Here is a 16,512-nt window from a genome sequence, read left to right as displayed (position 1 = left end):
ACAGCGCCCACTGTGGGCATTGGCGTGCAAAACAACCGGCTTTACAAATATCTAGCGTTATCATATGTCACAACCGCAGATTATATGTTGAGGTATTATAGTTTTTTACATTTTCATTTTGTGTTGTTAGTTTTTTATTTATGCAGCCTGTGGTTATTGCGTTAAAATATGCAGTACCTCGCCCAAACATATGCGGCGCTATAACATTTAAACACGTTATGTTTGGGGCCCTCCGCTGCCTTCTTTTGCGTTGTTTTTATTAAACAAGAATTAGATGGCCAACCAAAGTGAAACACAGTCCTTAATTATACTTTACATGAAAGAGCTAAACTGTTGTTGTGTTTTATGCATACAGTTTGTAATATATTTTGACAAAATAGAGATACGCATATAGGAAAATTTGACAATTTTAAAGGATCGCCTCTGGTATGGTTAGTATCCGCATCCGTAAACTCAGGGAAGTTTTTATTTCGGCCCACTAAGTTAGTTTACACATGGGTAGCTAACAGTTTTCTAGGAACCAAACGCTGGTAGAAGGCGATATTTAATCAAAAAAAATTGAGGGTTTTATTGTCACCATGTTGAAATCTAAAACTTTCGTTAAGAAGACCCGGGCGGGTGGGGTGATGAAAATAGTCCGTGAGCATTATCTGAGAGATGATATTTGGTGCGGAAGCGAAGCGTGTATTGAATGCAAACAGGAGTCCACGGTGCTGCAGAAAGACGCGTGTATTGAGAGCAACCTGTGCTCTTATCCACATTATCTGCTGCCTGACACGAATGTGGTGCTACATCAGGTAAATACCATAGTAGCGCTTTTTTAACTAATATAATAATATATGAACCACCAAGCCATCTGCCATAATCTATAGTCGACATCTTTACGTGTAACTTTCCAGACTGGACTCAAAATCAGTGGCCTTTATGATTTCAATTTGCATATAGCTTGATTTTCACCCAGTTGTAGATTCTGCTTTGTCTTTGACTTCTTTTTGATAATAACAATGTTGTTTTAATAGAAAATTACCACATTGTTTTGATGTAGAATTGAGTAAAGGTGATTGTTTCATCATTTGCTACTGATTGTCATGAGAACATTTTCTTTAAATCTTTTTTTTTTGTTCTTGTTTTTTCACATATTTCCCTGTGTTCTATAGATTGATGTGCTGGAAGATCCTGTGATTCGTAATGTAATTATCCTTCAGACTGTGCTGCAGGAGGTACGGCACCGCAGTGCACCGATCTATAAACGACTAAAGGACATCATACACGAGAAGGAGAAACACTTTTACACTTTTACCAATGAACACCACAGGTACAGAAATGCCACATTGTTTACTGCAACTGGACAGTAAAAGTATGTATAAGTATTCATTGAAAAAAATGTTCACTGTTATTCCTCTCATCAATGATCTCCTTCATCCCTTATGATATACATTTGTTTTTTAATAGCACAAACAAATGTTTTGTCTTACACACAAATATATATATATAACATTTTTAAATATTAGTTGTTGTCATTTTAACCTTCCAGAGACACATTCATTGAGCGTGAACCAGGGGAGAGTGCCAATGACCGTAATGACCGTGCAATCCGCGTGGCAGCCAAATGGTATAGCCAGCATCTAAAGGCATCTGAGTCCAATCAAGAGGAACTCAAGGTGGTTCTCCTCACAAATGACCTGGGGAATAAACAGAAGGCAGAAGAAAGTGGTCTGCTGGTGCACAAATGTAAGTTGAGAAAGAAAATACCACATGGCTCAATAGCAGATAGAAGGTTAGCAGTATCAGTGATTTAACCACCATTTATTTTTGAGCAAGCAGTAACTTCACTGCCTTTTGTATTTGTTTTCAAACTGCATGAGTTGTTTCAGTTCTTTGTCACAATCATATGTTCAATTATATTCCAGGTGAAGAGTACATTAAGAGTCTGATAGCAAATCCTGAGCTTGTGGATCGTCTGGCTTTATCCAATGATGACAGGGTAAACAAACACATTTTTGATCTATTAAATTTAGTCATTTTGTTTCCAGTTTTAGGCAAAATGAGACTGTGTGTATGCAACTTAGATGAGTTTTCTTGTGGCCAAACGCTATAGGCCATCATTTGCTCTCTTTTCTCCTTCTTCCCTCAGAATGAGACGACCAGCAGTAAGGTGTTATTCCCAGAGCACCTCCCTCTGTCCAGAATCCAAGCAGGTATTAAGAATGGCTCATTCCTCCAGGGGACCTTTAGGGCCAGCAGGGACAACTATCTGGAGGCTACAGTCTTCGTCCAGGGAGAGGGAGAAGACAGCACTGAGGTATGTGTGTGTACATTTGTTTGTCAGTGTGTTTAAGGGTCTGCATTACTACAAAATTTGGACTGTATGGATGAGAGTTAGTGGGAAAATTTGTCACTTTCTGATGAGATGTATGTTTTATGTTAGATAAATGATGACAACTTAATTGACTTAAAAAAATACAAAAGTGCTGCATTTCAAAATCTCTCTTCTTTTTCAATGGCTTGCTGCAGGTTCTCATCCAGGGTCTTCAGAACCTCAACAGAGCAGTGCACCAGGATGTGGTTGCAGTTGAGCTTTTGCCACGAAATCAGTGGGTGGCCCCTTGTTCACTCGTGCTGCAGGATGAAGGCACAGCAAAAGACGACAATGTTGAAGAAGAAGAGGAGGAGAAAGCAGTGAGTTGATATGTGATTCACAAGAACAGTAATTAGACCAGCATTGTCTCTGCTTATAGTAAAAGGGGATCCAGCTGTGCTACAAAAATGCTTTGCTGTTCTTTCTTGCTGTAGCTTCTTAATGATCTGTGTCTTCTGGTATGTGTGAGCAGTTGAGTATATTGGCAACTGAAGCAGCCAGAAAACCCACAGGTAAAGTGGTGGGAATCATCAAAAGGAACTGGAGGCCATTCTGTGGCATGCTCAATGTCTCTCAGATTAAAGAAGTAAGTGTAGACTCCTCCAAAATGCAATTTGCCCTACTGTTTATTTTGGCTGGCTTTACAGCTTTGAAGCTGTCCTTTAAAATAGTTTGCTTAAATGAATCATCCTCTTAATAATTGCTTTATATGACTGCCATTTGGTTAGAAATACAGGACTTGGGATGGCCTTGTTTTTGCCATAGTGGAACTTTCTAATTTACAGTTTTTATAGGTTAACATACCTGAGTGTGTGCATTCAAATAACATAAGTAATGTATTCCAAATATTTTATACTGTTTATCTGTATGTTGCAGTATGGAAAATGTACTGACTGTGGAGCTGTATATTCTGTCTATCTACAAATCCAAACAAAATGTATAAACTGTCTAGTACTTTCTTGCCTCTACCCTCAGGTCTGACCATTCCTTTTTCATTGTCTTTTTTTTGTTCAGTCCACTCGTCACCTTTTTACCCCAGCAGACCGACGTGTTCCACGCATTCGCATAGAGACACGTCAGTCATCCACACTGGCAGGCCAGAGAATCATGGTGGCCATTGATGGCTGGCCCAAAGACTCCAGATATCCAAATGTGAGTTAAACCTCAGACAGTCAAATTCTAACCTAACTTGGATATCCTGTGGTTAATTCCACATGCCCTAGTTTAACAAGAAATGTAATTGTTAATATTGTCTAATTTTTTATGAAACCACCTTTCATTCCAAGTAAAAATATGCCAAAAACACTAAGTATGTAAATTTCTTTCTTTTTTGCCAGGGTCACTTTGTGCGTAGCCTGGGCATTGCAGGGGAGAAGGATACAGAGGAGGAGGTTCTGCTACTGGAGCATGATGTCCCTCACCAGGACTTCTCTCAGGCTGTGCTCAGTTTCTTGCCCAAGATGCCATGGGCCATCACACCAGAGGTAAGGTCTGCAGTTGTTAAACGGAGAAATATTTTAGTCACTAATTTGTTGAGTACTTACAAGTGAGACTGTCAGCCTTTGTTTTAAAAATACCTATGTATACATATATACAACTTTGGTTTAATATGTAAAATCCAATATATTCATAGTGGGTAGTGGAGTCGTACTGGAGTGCATTATATTACAAAATGGTTCTATTGTTCTTCTTCTTATATTGCACTCTAGTACGACTCTGCCACCAACTATGACGTTGATAATAAACAGAGTAGAATTATTAAGTTTCTGACAGTCAAGTTGTAAAAGTAGAATTCATGGTGATATTGGAATGCATTAGATTGTACAGGTGTACCTAATTAGGTGACCAGTGAGTGTAAGTCCGTCTAATGTGTATAGGACATGGTGAGACGGGAGGACCTGAGGCATCTGACAGTGTGCAGTGTGGATCCTCCAGGATGTACAGACATAGATGACGCCCTGCACTGCAGAGAATTGGAAAATGGAAACCTTGAGGTACTATATACTACACAAACACACAAAGTTATTTTCGCGTGTCTTTTTTTTTTGTTTGTTTTTTTTCACAATTCTCTGTATGTGATTTGTTTGATATAGGTGGGAGTCCACATTGCTGATGTCAGTCACTTCATCAGACCTGGCAATGCTCTGGACAAAGAGGCAGCCAGCCGCGGCACCACTGTGTATTTGTGCGGCAAGGTGAGGAGACATGGATGCACCTGGTCAAGTTTTATTATTGATCAATTATACTAGGATTAATTTGCTGTGTGTAAAGATTTCCACAAACAAAACTGTGTCTCTTATCTCCTTAAGCCTGGTGATTTATATATATTTCACAAATGTTATTTATTTGTGATGTTGTCTCAACAGAGGATAGACATGGTTCCTGAGCTGCTTAGCTCCAACCTCTGTTCTTTACGCTCAAATGTGGAGAGGTGAGTGCTGAAGATGTGCGCACACACACTTTCTTTTGCACAGTAATCAAAGTTGATGTTTGTTAATGCTCCAGCTTTTCTTAGAGGGTTACAGTGTATAGATGGTTCAATCCAGTGTACTTCATTTTAATGCATTAATGCCATCTGAAACAAAATGCCAACCAAATACCAACGATTTGTATCTATAAATATTCTGGAAATGTTTGTTTCTGATTTTTTTATTTTAATTTGTTTTACAAGGCTGGCATTTTCATGTATCTGGGAGATGAACCACAATGCTGAAATTCTGAAAACAAGGTTTACAAAAAGTGTCATTAACTCCAAGGTATAGCAGCAATATGCAGACATAAAACCACAGACATACATTTATATTAAGCTATTTTAAATTGCGATTGCCATGGAATATTGTCTTGCTATAGTTATTTCCTGTGTTCAACTTTTGTTTGATCTGGTTCAGGCTTCTCTGACCTATGCTGAGGCCCAGATGAGAATAGATGACACCGTCAAAAATGATGATATCACCAACAGCCTACGGGGTCTCAACAAACTAGCCAAAATCCTCAAGAGACGGAGGATAGAGAATGGGTGAGGTCCAAGGAATAGTGATTATAATAGAAGTAATAGAAATACAATATGTATAGTTTGGTTCATTTAATGGTGTTGCCAGAAAATGCTTGTGCTTTTTCATTTGTTGTCAAAATCAAGCAACATGCATTCAACCAAGTTATACCAACAACTTAAAATACCAGTAGTAAGAATTTGGAAAAGCAATTTGGAGATCAGATATAAGAATCGAGAATACAGAGTTTAGTTGACCTTCCTTTCTATAACCTCTAGATTTTTAACTATTTATTTGTATCACTTACATGTCTACTTGTTTTCATGTCTTGCAAATGGAATCTTTAGGGCGTTGACACTGTCCTCATTAGAGGTCCGTTTCCACATAGACAGTGAAACCCACGACCCCATTGACCTGCAGACCAAAGAACTCATGTACGTGACTTCTGCACAGAGCATTGTGTAGAATAACTTTTTTTAAACAATATTCAAAACCTACATTTTTAATTTGCTTTTGTTTTTTGTGTGTTTCATGATAAATTCATGTCTCTTACTAGGGAGACCAACTCCATGGTAGAGGAGTTCATGTTGCTGGCCAACATTTCAGTTGCTCAGAAGATTTATGATGAATTTTCAGAGTGTGCTCTTTTGAGGAAGCATCCAGCACCACCTCCATCTAACTACGACATCTTACTCAAGGCAGGAAAGTCCAAGGCAAGTAGAGAAAAATGGTAATGCAGAAATTTGCTTTGGTTTTCAAGTTGTATGCTTGTTTCTATCTCATTGATTATAATGGACTTATATAAAAAGATATGTTAACCATCTCCTGGGTGCATGTACTTTTCTCCATGAGCTTTTTTTAAACCTCATTGAGCTTTCTGCATTGTGACTTTGAAGTTATCTTTGCTAGAGGCAGTAGCCAAATAGTAGTCAATTATCTTTTTTTGCAGACAGTATTTCTAACTTTGAACTAATGAATACCTAAAATTTAAGATTGCTTTTTACCCCTTTCCAACTTATACTTGGTTGCACTGTAAGTCTTCTGAGACCTCTCTTGTTATTTTGTTGTTGTTTTTTTTTTTTTTTTTTGTAAGGAATAGCATCAATAGAATCAGTATAGATTTCTAGTAACTAGAAAACTGTAAATGTTGTAAAGTATAGTTTATAAATGAGGTTTAATATGTAAAATCCAATATTTTTCTTTTATTTACCAAAGTATATAAAACTAAAGATTTGCCTCGGGCTTTACAAACTGTAATATACCGTACATCATATGATGCCCTCTGTCTTAAGAACTTGAGATTGGATAATAAATCACTGCAGTAAACAAAAAAAACATCCCTAATGGTAAAGTTGTACTCACTGCACATAAACCTAACCATGGTTATGATTTCTGTTATAAATATATGTTAACGTCAACTTCTTTACTTCTATCTCTTGTCAGGATGTGGAGATTCACACAGATTCAGCCAAGGCACTGGCTGACTCCCTTGACGTGGCCAGAGTGGATGGCTTCCCATACTTTAACACGCTCCTGCGCATATTGGCCACTCGCTGCATGATGCAGGCTGTCTATTTTTGTTCTGGCATGGACAACGATTTCCACCATTATGGTCTTGCTTCACCTATTTATACGCACTTCACATCACCTATTAGGAGGTACAAACACAGATATTCTGAACTAGATTTGTTGAGTCAGGCATTTGTAACAAAACATGTGCACAGTTAGCAAACTACCACACCAGTCTGTTCATCTGCTCTCCTGCACAGATATGCCGATATTATAGTACACCGCCTGCTGGCAGTGGCCATAGGGGCAGACAGCACCTACCCAGATTTGATGGACAAACATAAGCAGTCAGTCCTCTGCAACAACCTAAACTACAGACATAAAATGGCTCAGTATGCCCAAAGGGCATCTGTAGCCTTCCACACACAGGTAAACACAAATGGACCCAATGGTGTGATTTAATCAGTGGTTGGTTTTTCACATTTTACTGCCAGTTCAAGCCTTTAATACAAATGTTCTTTTTCCAGTTGTTCTTCAAGAACCGAGGCATACTGAATGAGGAGGGATTTGTTCTGTTTGTAAGGAAGAATGCAATCATTGTACTCATCCCAAAGTTTGGCTTGGAGGGAACAGTCTTCTTCGACCCCAAAGACAAAACCGGTCCAAGCCTTGTTTTTGATGAAGAGGTATAAACACAAGTCATTAGTTTGTCTTTTTTTAGTAATTTAATTGTTCTCTGATAGTACATAAAATCGTTTTAAACATCTCTTCCGCTTGAATCTAGGGTCCCACTCTGAGGGTAGAGCAGCATACCTTCCACATATTTGACAAGGTGAAGGTCACCATCAGCCTAGACGACTCCAATATTCAGCACCAGAAGATCCGCATGTCTCTGATTGATCCTGTGGTAAGGACTGACAGAAGTGGACATGGGGTTCTTTATTTTAGCCTTAAAGCCTTTTTCTTCTCATCAACTAAAGCATTTAATGAGTTAACAAGTTCAAATAGCATTTTATATATTTGCTTCAGTACTGTATTTTGTGCATGTCCATTGCTTTTATTTTAGATCCCTGGTGTGAGTGTTCCAGCTCCAGACACTGAGCCACAGGCCAAGAAACCAAAACTGGACAGATGACACAGAAAACAATGCAGTAACTCAACCACACCACCAGCTGATCTTCCAGATCAAACTGTACAAGTCTTTGAAAGTATCAGTTGGGACTCTTTAATGCATTTTTAAAGTACTCATTTTATTACTCTACCACACTGATGCTGCATTGCTCCCACCTCCAATGTGCAACCCTCTTATTCTTATTTTTTTCCTTTTGAAAACTTGTTGGTACAGGGAGAAGAGCAAGTATAAATGCAGTGTAACATATCAACAGAATAGTATAGTTTTACTTGATTATGTAATGTTTTATTAGGCTGTTTGATTCTGTGATTTCTTGCACCCGTCTTAATCTGTAACAGTTTAAGTACAGGTACAGAAAGTGGTTCAAATAAATGACAGAAGTCATTCTGATCTGCAGGTTTGTTTGCATCTCTAAAGAACTTGTTCATAATTAATGACTGCATTTTTTCCCCCAATAAGTATTCATAATATTAAAGAGCAGAGCTTCAAGTAATTTAGTCTTACTAGGTCAAAATCCCGTAATCCTGAATGTATTCTCAAATATTTAAAGTTTTACAATGATGTGGTCAATAGTAATTTAAAGTTCGTAAACTGCAGTTCAACCCTGATTATGTCAGTCAAATAAATTGTGAATTTAATGTGACAATGATACAGCCCATGTTTAAGTAGAGAAAAACATTAAACAAGTGGCTCAACCAGCTTTTAATTCATTAGTGGCATTTTCAGTGTCTTACACTGTAATAAATATACTGAAAATCCAAAATAAGATCCACAAGTAACCTGAATTTAACTATTCTTACTCATACAGTACATGAAGAAAGCTCTTCCTATATTAAAAAAATATATATAAAAAGGGCTTTATAAAAACAAATACAGTACAAATCTGACATAACATGAAAGCCAGGATCTATCGGTTCAGTCATGTTAGCACCAAATTAAAAAAAAAAATCACTATAGCATTCATAATTGTGCAACTTTGATTAGAAAAACAACTTTGTTTTTCTTCCCCCTTAAAGATTGGGTAAGATTCCTTTTTCTCCCTTCTGACTTCTGATAAAACGCACTTTTGTATATTTGCTTTCGAGTCAGGCAAATTGAAACTTAAAAACTCTTAGAGGTCTAGTTTTTAATCGAGGGCCAGTTCACTAACTACATTAATTCAACATAAATGATTTAAACATAGTGTAAACATAGTTATATTTGATTGCAAAGTAATGATCTGAACTTCCACTGGAAGAGGGATCCCTTTAAATGCGTTAATCAGATGTCTCAGTGGTGAGGATAGAATGGCTGAAAAAAAAAAGAAATGTAGCTTAGTAAGATTGAAAAGAAAGGACTCATTAATCTAGCATATACCATACTGTTAAATAAATGCATATATATCATGTAGCATTTACTATTTAATAAACTGACATATTAGATCTAAAGACTCAAATGCTGTGCAAAGTTAATGGTTAACAGTACCTTTACTTTAGTGTGCTTAGTAAGTTGAAATGCTTCCTCTGGAAGGTTTGAGCTGAAGGACTCTTTGCTGTAACAGTCTGAGTGGAAACCATCTATAAGACTTGCAGTTCCTGCTGAGGTAGTGTTGTACCCACTGTCCACCTAGGTGTGCACACAAATACACATAACAGTCCATTTTAAATATTCAATTGGACAACTTACAACTTCTGAAACTTCTCAGTAGTTTCCTCACACAAACCTGCATGCTGGAATCACAGCGTATGCTGCTTCCCTCTGCCAGAAGAGAGACAAACATTTGAGAACCTTCTGTTGCTGAGACACTGCCCATACGAGAGCTGGTCAGCTGTTCTGAAGGCCCTCTAACTTCCTCTTCATTCTTCTCATCTTCTTCCTCCTCCTCCAACTTCTCCACATTATCCTCCTTGCCCTCCTCCATTTTGACAGGATCTAAAGGATTCATACCAACTCTCTCAGTGGTCCCAGGATGAACGTCCCGGGTCAGGGGTGATGACAGGTCTAGCTCCATAGAGGGGAGAGTGGAGGAGGAGGACGACGCAGTGGTGGTCAGTTGGTCCTCAGCCTCATGATTGTCTTGGAGCTTAGGATTGAGAATGGGGGAGATGAGTGGAGGGGACGCCCGGCAGCGGACTCTTGGCCTGAGCCTTAGCCTGCCATTGTGCTGGGGCTCACTGAGGTAATGGAGCTGGTGTGGGGAGCAGCTGCGAATTGGAGAGCAACCATCAACAAATGGACTCTCATTGCAGGAAGTGACATCTATGTCCAGGGGAGTGCCGTGAGGAGTCAAATCTCTCTGCTGCTTCCTTTCAGCTAAAAAAAAAAAAAAAAAAAAAAAAAGAGAGAAAATAGACATCACAGTGCCTTCCATTTTGGGATATTACAAATTTACAGATACAGAACGTAACTTACACGAGCTTATAGGTGTGTGTGCTGTGTGTGCAACAATAGGAGAAATTGTAGGGGAGACCAAACCAGCAGGAGATGACCTATCAGGGAAGAGAGGACTGGTGATGCTGCCCAGGCTGCAGTTCCGGAAGCAGCCATGCTGGATGGGGCTGGATGAAAATTGACCCTGAAATTAAAGCAAATGCATTTTAAAGAGTTAACGAAAATCTAAATCAAACCATAAAATGAACAATGACCTCATTTCTAAATGTAATTTTAAGCAAAAATCACTTTTTTAACTTTCGTTGACATAATGACAGAGAGGACCCCATGTCTCACATATCTACAAGATAATAAGATAACATAACATAACCAAGACCTATTTCCACTGTGGTTCTTGATGGAATAAAAAAACAGCACTAATAAAAGGATCCATGTACTTCTGCAACCTCATACCAACATCAAATACAATATGAAACCCTGAGTCATAAAATGAGCTGTACAGACAAGTCACACAAGTACATACGTAGACTTGCACTTCCCTAAGACACAACTGAACTCTTTAAAACTGTGGTAATTACCTGTTAAATTTCAGCAGGCACAAATTGGGAATAGTAGTTCTGGCCCAAGGAGTTTTTCCAACCCTTGCACAAATGGTTGGAGACACTCAGGGGCTCTTATAAATCTTACAAACCACACTAAGTTTGGTTTTACAAACCACTTAAACTGTTTGAAATGCCTCATGATTATAAATGAGATCTTTGGCTGATTATCTCATCTGAAACACATTAAGCTCTTTAAAAACATTACCATTGATGCTTTATATTGCTCCTTACCAAATATAAAAAACATACGTGTGACATAAAGTTAAAAAGATCACATATGCAAATTCCAATGTATGAAAATTCAAGATATATTCAAACAGATATTGCAGTTTAACATGGATTTACCCTAAGTATTCAGAAAAAAAAATCACCAGGCCATCATCATTTGATCCTTAAATTCTTTAATTACCGTTGAAGGAGTTGGGGCCGACATGCCACAGGACAAGGGGGATGGAAAGATAGACGATATAGCTTGTCCTTCACAACCTTCAACCCTTCCTAGAGGTTCTTCTCTTTGTGTGACAGAAGGCTTCTCCTGTCTGGCAGGGCTTCTCTCTGGGCTTGATGGGCTGGAGCTGTCAGAGCCACTGTAACTGCCGCGGCCGTCAAGGAAGAGTTTTCGTCTTAAGGAGGAGGAACTAAGACTCTCCTGTACGGCTTCACAAGCTTCCTCATAGCGGTAATATTCCCCTAAGGATAAGAAACAGATAAACATGGTGATAAGATGGTAAATAATAACAGACACAGGGTATGATAGTGGTACCATTTGATAGAGGCTTACCTAATACTTTTTCCAAATCAAATGCCAAAGGTAAAGAAAGAGTTGTCTGACAAGCAACTGTAAAACAAAACAAAAAACAAGTTACATTATAAGAAAAAAAGTAAAAATGGGGTATGTAGTTCACAGCTTGTAGAAAGTAAAGTCAAACGTTGTCTAAAAAAAATTAAAACATGACACCAACCTGATATTTTTTCTGTTTCCTCTGCAATCATAGGACCTACAAGTGCAATGAGACAGCGCAGCTTCATACAGTGAATAAGGCTGCAACTAATGATTATTTTGATAATCCAATAATCTCCTTATTTATTTCATTTTTAAGAGGTTTGTCAAAAGACAGAAATATGACAGCATTTCATACAATTACATTACATATAATTGTTGCTGATTCATTTTCTGGTAGTTGACTCCAATCATTTTAATTGTAAACCTTAACATGAAATGCTTGATGTGCTAAACTAGAATATGAGAAATCTAAACTCAAATTCCAATGAGAAGGATGTTACTATAAAAGATTTTGAAAGAGTATAAATATTACCAGAACTTACTCTTATAGGTCTGAGGGGCTTTACGTGAGTCTGTTGCTGCCCAAGGGGAAGGCACAATGGTTCCTTTGGTGAAAAACTTTATGGGGAGATGGACAAATGATACAATTACAAATGGCATTAAATAAGATCCAAAGATGCACTTTTTAAAATTATCAGCATACCCGGTCAATAGCATTCTGACGCTTTTCCTCAATGTCTGAGTCCATCCTGGATGTTTGTAAGGAAAAAAAAAAACAACTCACTCAAATTCAAAGCTTATTAAATTTGCACTCAAATCATTAAGATGTGCACAGACCTGCTCAATAAGTTTACATTTGTGAACAGGGTATTTAAAAATCAGAAAAAGCATTGAGGAAATTGCATAACATGAACCAGATATTACACAAGACATTGTTTAGATGGCAGGGAAGTCAAGATGATCCTTTTTGCCTGCATATTTACCAAATCACTGTGGCTATTGTATTTCATTACATACCTTGTCTGGCTGAGGTAGAAAGACTGTCTCTGGATTTCCTCTGGGTCTATGTGTACAGGGAGAAGACTGGCCATTTCATCAATAGACCAGTTAAACTTGGGTGGAGTCTGAGAAAGGAAAGAGGGAGAGAAAAATATATATATATGCCATATATAAACTATAAATGCACCATTCAAAAGAATGTAAAGAATATCAAATGTGTGTCTCTGTGTGTGATTTTTGATATACAGTAACAGAGCTAAAAACTGATATGAGCATAACCTACATATTTACAAGGCTTGGATTTGAAGACAGATGGGCTTGGCACCAGGGGTTCGTGTAGGTGGTGGTAATCATTAGGACTTTCAAATGGGTTACTAATGGAAGGCCTGCCTGGGGTCTCTGGGGTGATATGTAACTCAACACGGTCCCCCATCTTGTCTGAAGGAAAAAGGACATTTTGAAAATAGAATTGCAAAAGTATAATCCAGACAAACAATACACTCTATTTATTAGTTTTGTGTTAGCTAAATTACTAACACGCAGTAAATTTGATTTACACATTAACGTTAACTAGCTGTTAATGTAGAAGGAATATGGTTGTAGAATTAACGTTACGTTACACACGATTCCTCTATCCCTCTTTCTTAACACATTGCTTAAAACGTTTAAAAAATGTATTCAAATATTAGTTTTGCAATTGGTACTTACAGCTGTTAAAGAGACAGGATTTTGAAGATGGAGTTAAAAACAATCTTCATTAAAGAGTCAGCGAAAATCAGCAGTGAAAGGCTCAAACGTTTATTTCAATTTCGCTCACAAGGCTCGCCAGCCAATAGTAGAGTCGGCGGAAGTTCACGGGAACCAATCAAATGAAGAAAAAGATCGTCACTTCCTCTACTAGTTTATGTCGGTATACGTAGCCAACAATGGTACGATGCCAATTTAAATGATTGCATTTTTTTATATGACCTCAAACCACATCAAGCTTTTAAAGTATGACTGAACACATGTTGTAAGTTATTAACGTTGTATTAGCCCAGAGTGTCTTATTTTGTAGCCGTCTGCTATAGAGCGTGTAGCTAAGTGGCTAACGTTAGCGTTAGCTGTATTCAGCAGTCACCATGGCAAGTGCAGCAAATGCTAACCTAAACGCAGTCCGGGAGACAATGGACGGTAAATATAAACTGCACACGCAGTTTTTGACTTTGTAAAATAACTTTAAAATTAACATTTCGATATTATTGCATTTTGGGATACCCCCTGGATTGCTTATAACCGTTTTGCTAACAATCTTTACCGTGTGTGCAGCATCGCTATCAAATAAATGTAACGAGGTTAACTTGTAACCTTCTTCTTTGCCCAACAGTGCTGCTGGAGATGTCGAGGTTGCTGAACACAGGTTTGGACATGGAGTCTCTGTCCATATGTGTCAGACTGTGTGAGCAGGGCATCAACCCAGAAGCTCTATCTGCTGTTATTAAAGAGCTGCGTAAAGCTTCTGAATCTCTTAAGGTACAAATGCAAGCTCTCAAAATTGACCCATCTCTGTGTTTTACAATTTATTTGATACCTGCTGATCAGTAAGCCAGCGTTTCTTTTCAGAAATGTCAGTTTAAGTTACTAGAGCTTAAAGTAGTGTCCCGCAATCTTCTCTTTTGTTTAGTAGCCCAAAAGCAAAGTACCTCTATTTTGCAATAGAACCAGAAACTAATCAGAGTTGTAAAGTCTTTACAATAATTTGAGATGAGCCTTTATCAATCCCTCGAAGAGAAATTAAAGACAGAATGTAAATAAATGCAAACAAATACAAAAGAGATGGAAAACGTCATCGTCAGATCCATTTAAAAATAAGAATAAAACTTAAAATAGAAGAAAGTAAATGACAAGTCAGGAAATAATAGTCCCGAAAGCTTATTTTGAAAACGAATAGAGCAGGATTGAGGGTTGTCCAAAGTGATGTTTTGTAGCAACAAAAACCGTAAGTTATTAAGATTAAGGATACTAGCTTCAGAAGAAAAAACCAGAAGATGAATCAGGTAATAATACTTAATATTTGTACCGCTGCAACAGAAACATATAATACAATTTAATAACACTGTTTAACATGTTATTGGTATTGTATGGTACAAGAGAGTATAATATAGGGACATGTGCTAATAAACATATTGTAAAGCATAGTACACTGTTTTACTAAAAGAATATAGATATTTCATATTATTGGTATTGTGTAACAGTGTAAGTAATATACATAGTGCATAATCAAAAATAATAACTATTATAGGTATTAGGTCTGCAATATCTGCAAATCAAAGAAGTAAATGGAGAGGGAGAGCAGAGTGATTTTCCTGATTGTGCAACTCACTGTGTTGAAATTACCAATCAGTTAATCAACAAATTGTTTCAGCAATAATTATGACGTGGAACTGTTGTAAATACAACAGCCAGCATCAACAGTGAAAGCAGTGACGGAAAGTTGAGATCCCACACCTGCTACCTGCATGATATTATAAATATTGGACCTAGAGATCATCTGAAAACGAAAAACTCTAAACAAAGCTGTTAAATGTTTACAGTGATATGTTGAGTTTGGTGATCAAAAGATCAACGGCTTTTGGTCTTTCCCATAAGGGGTCACCTAAGATGAATGTGTTCCGCACATTGATTTGGCATGAGTTCTTCCTGCCGCAGGCCTCCTATTTTATCTGGGATCGGGACGAGCCAGCTGGCCCTTGGTGGCTGGGCCACACCTGGTGGGGTGGGATTTGAATCCGCTGCCTCCTGCATCCCAACCCAATGCTCTACCCCTGAGTCATAATATTATACGATGAGACCAAAATGTGCCATCAGACCATGCCATTTATTTTATTCTGTTGTGGGCGTTGTTGCATATTTAGTAGCAGGTATGTTTTATTGGATATCTTATTTTTTTTCTTATATCTAATTATTGGATATTTTATTTGTGATATCAGACTGATATCACAAATCTGTGATTCAGACATCTGTTATTATATAATGATGGTTAAATGGCAACAATTTTGTCATCCTAATAGTGGGAAACAGAAAGGAAAAGCCCAGATTGAGTGTCTAATATTTGTATCCTTTCTTTGTCATTTATTACCACCAAATGTTAGAACTATTTCAGAATTATGCATGGAGTACAGTTTTAGCTCTCATTAAATAGGTGTATTTCTATTAAAGGAAAAAAATATTCATGAATCATTATGAGTTAATACTGACTGCATATTTTCTTTTTCAGGCTTCTGAAAACTGCACAAACTGAAGATGAAAACTCATCACATCTTAATGGAATAAAGAACTTTTCCCGGTTTTGTACTTGCCACAGGCTCTCAGGCAAACCATATTTGTCGCTGTGTCCTTTGCACCTCCTCACTGATTAATATGCTTTTGTTCCATTTTTTTCAAAAGCTTTTGGTTAGATATACTGACGTCAGTTCCTATATTCAAGTCTCTTCCTGACATGAAAGCATGTTCTGTCTCAATTTGACGTTTCATGAGGTTTCTATTACCATCCTCTGTAAAGTGTGAGGGTTATTAACCTTGATATTAAGCCTTGATTTAAGAACATAATATAATTTTGGAAGATGTATTTTTTTATAAAATTGTGAAATCTCTGTTATTTGTTTACATTTTAATTTTTGTGTAAGCAGAAATTCCAACGAAATTCTTTTGCAATTTACATTGTCATTTACATTGTGACTATCAACGATGAAACCTAGTCTAAATTAAAAAGTTACAGTCAATGGCCA

The 16,512-nt window shown here is 37.5% G+C and overlaps 3 protein-coding genes across 3 annotated transcripts; 2 read left to right on the top strand and 1 right to left on the bottom strand.

The window, feature by feature from the left end:
• The first annotated feature begins 146 nt into the window (after window positions 1-146).
• Window positions 147-8,386, top strand: dis3 (DIS3 exosome endoribonuclease and 3'-5' exoribonuclease). Its single transcript, XM_067517460.1, has 21 exons — window positions 147-797; window positions 1,158-1,315; window positions 1,535-1,731; window positions 1,911-1,984; window positions 2,135-2,302; window positions 2,515-2,679; window positions 2,832-2,945; window positions 3,374-3,511; window positions 3,697-3,843; window positions 4,237-4,353; window positions 4,453-4,554; window positions 4,726-4,790; window positions 5,031-5,115; window positions 5,248-5,375; window positions 5,697-5,783; window positions 5,906-6,062; window positions 6,793-7,007; window positions 7,119-7,287; window positions 7,386-7,544; window positions 7,643-7,765; window positions 7,925-8,386. The coding sequence occupies exons 1-21, from the start codon at window positions 579-581 to the stop codon at window positions 7,991-7,993; spliced, it is 2,856 nt and encodes a 951-aa protein (XP_067373561.1). The 5' UTR covers window positions 147-578; the 3' UTR covers window positions 7,994-8,386.
• A 137-nt stretch (window positions 8,387-8,523) lies between these two features.
• On the bottom strand, window positions 8,524-13,607 carry bora (bora aurora kinase A activator). Its single transcript, XM_067517484.1, has 12 exons — window positions 13,454-13,607; window positions 13,029-13,183; window positions 12,764-12,870; window positions 12,450-12,495; window positions 12,289-12,364; window positions 11,925-11,960; window positions 11,744-11,800; window positions 11,372-11,652; window positions 10,382-10,544; window positions 9,693-10,282; window positions 9,455-9,595; window positions 8,524-9,280 (listed from the first exon to the last, which is right to left on the bottom strand). Exons 2-12 carry the CDS (start codon window positions 13,176-13,178, stop codon window positions 9,260-9,262), a joined length of 1,668 nt encoding a protein of 555 aa, XP_067373585.1. The 5' UTR covers window positions 13,179-13,183; window positions 13,454-13,607; the 3' UTR covers window positions 8,524-9,259.
• Window positions 13,608-13,649: 42 nt separating this feature from the next.
• Window positions 13,650-16,512, top strand: mzt1 (mitotic spindle organizing protein 1). Its single transcript, XM_067517519.1, has 3 exons — window positions 13,650-13,918; window positions 14,112-14,257; window positions 16,002-16,512. The coding sequence occupies exons 1-3, from the start codon at window positions 13,867-13,869 to the stop codon at window positions 16,023-16,025; spliced, it is 222 nt and encodes a 73-aa protein (XP_067373620.1). The 5' UTR covers window positions 13,650-13,866; the 3' UTR covers window positions 16,026-16,512.

This window comes from Channa argus, chromosome 1 (assembly GCF_033026475.1).
Source record: "Channa argus isolate prfri chromosome 1, Channa argus male v1.0, whole genome shotgun sequence".
In the NCBI taxonomy this organism is placed as follows: Eukaryota; Metazoa; Chordata; class Actinopteri; order Anabantiformes; family Channidae; genus Channa; species Channa argus.
Note: the sequence above shows the minus strand (reverse complement) of the source record. Positions and strands in the feature narration are given on the sequence as shown.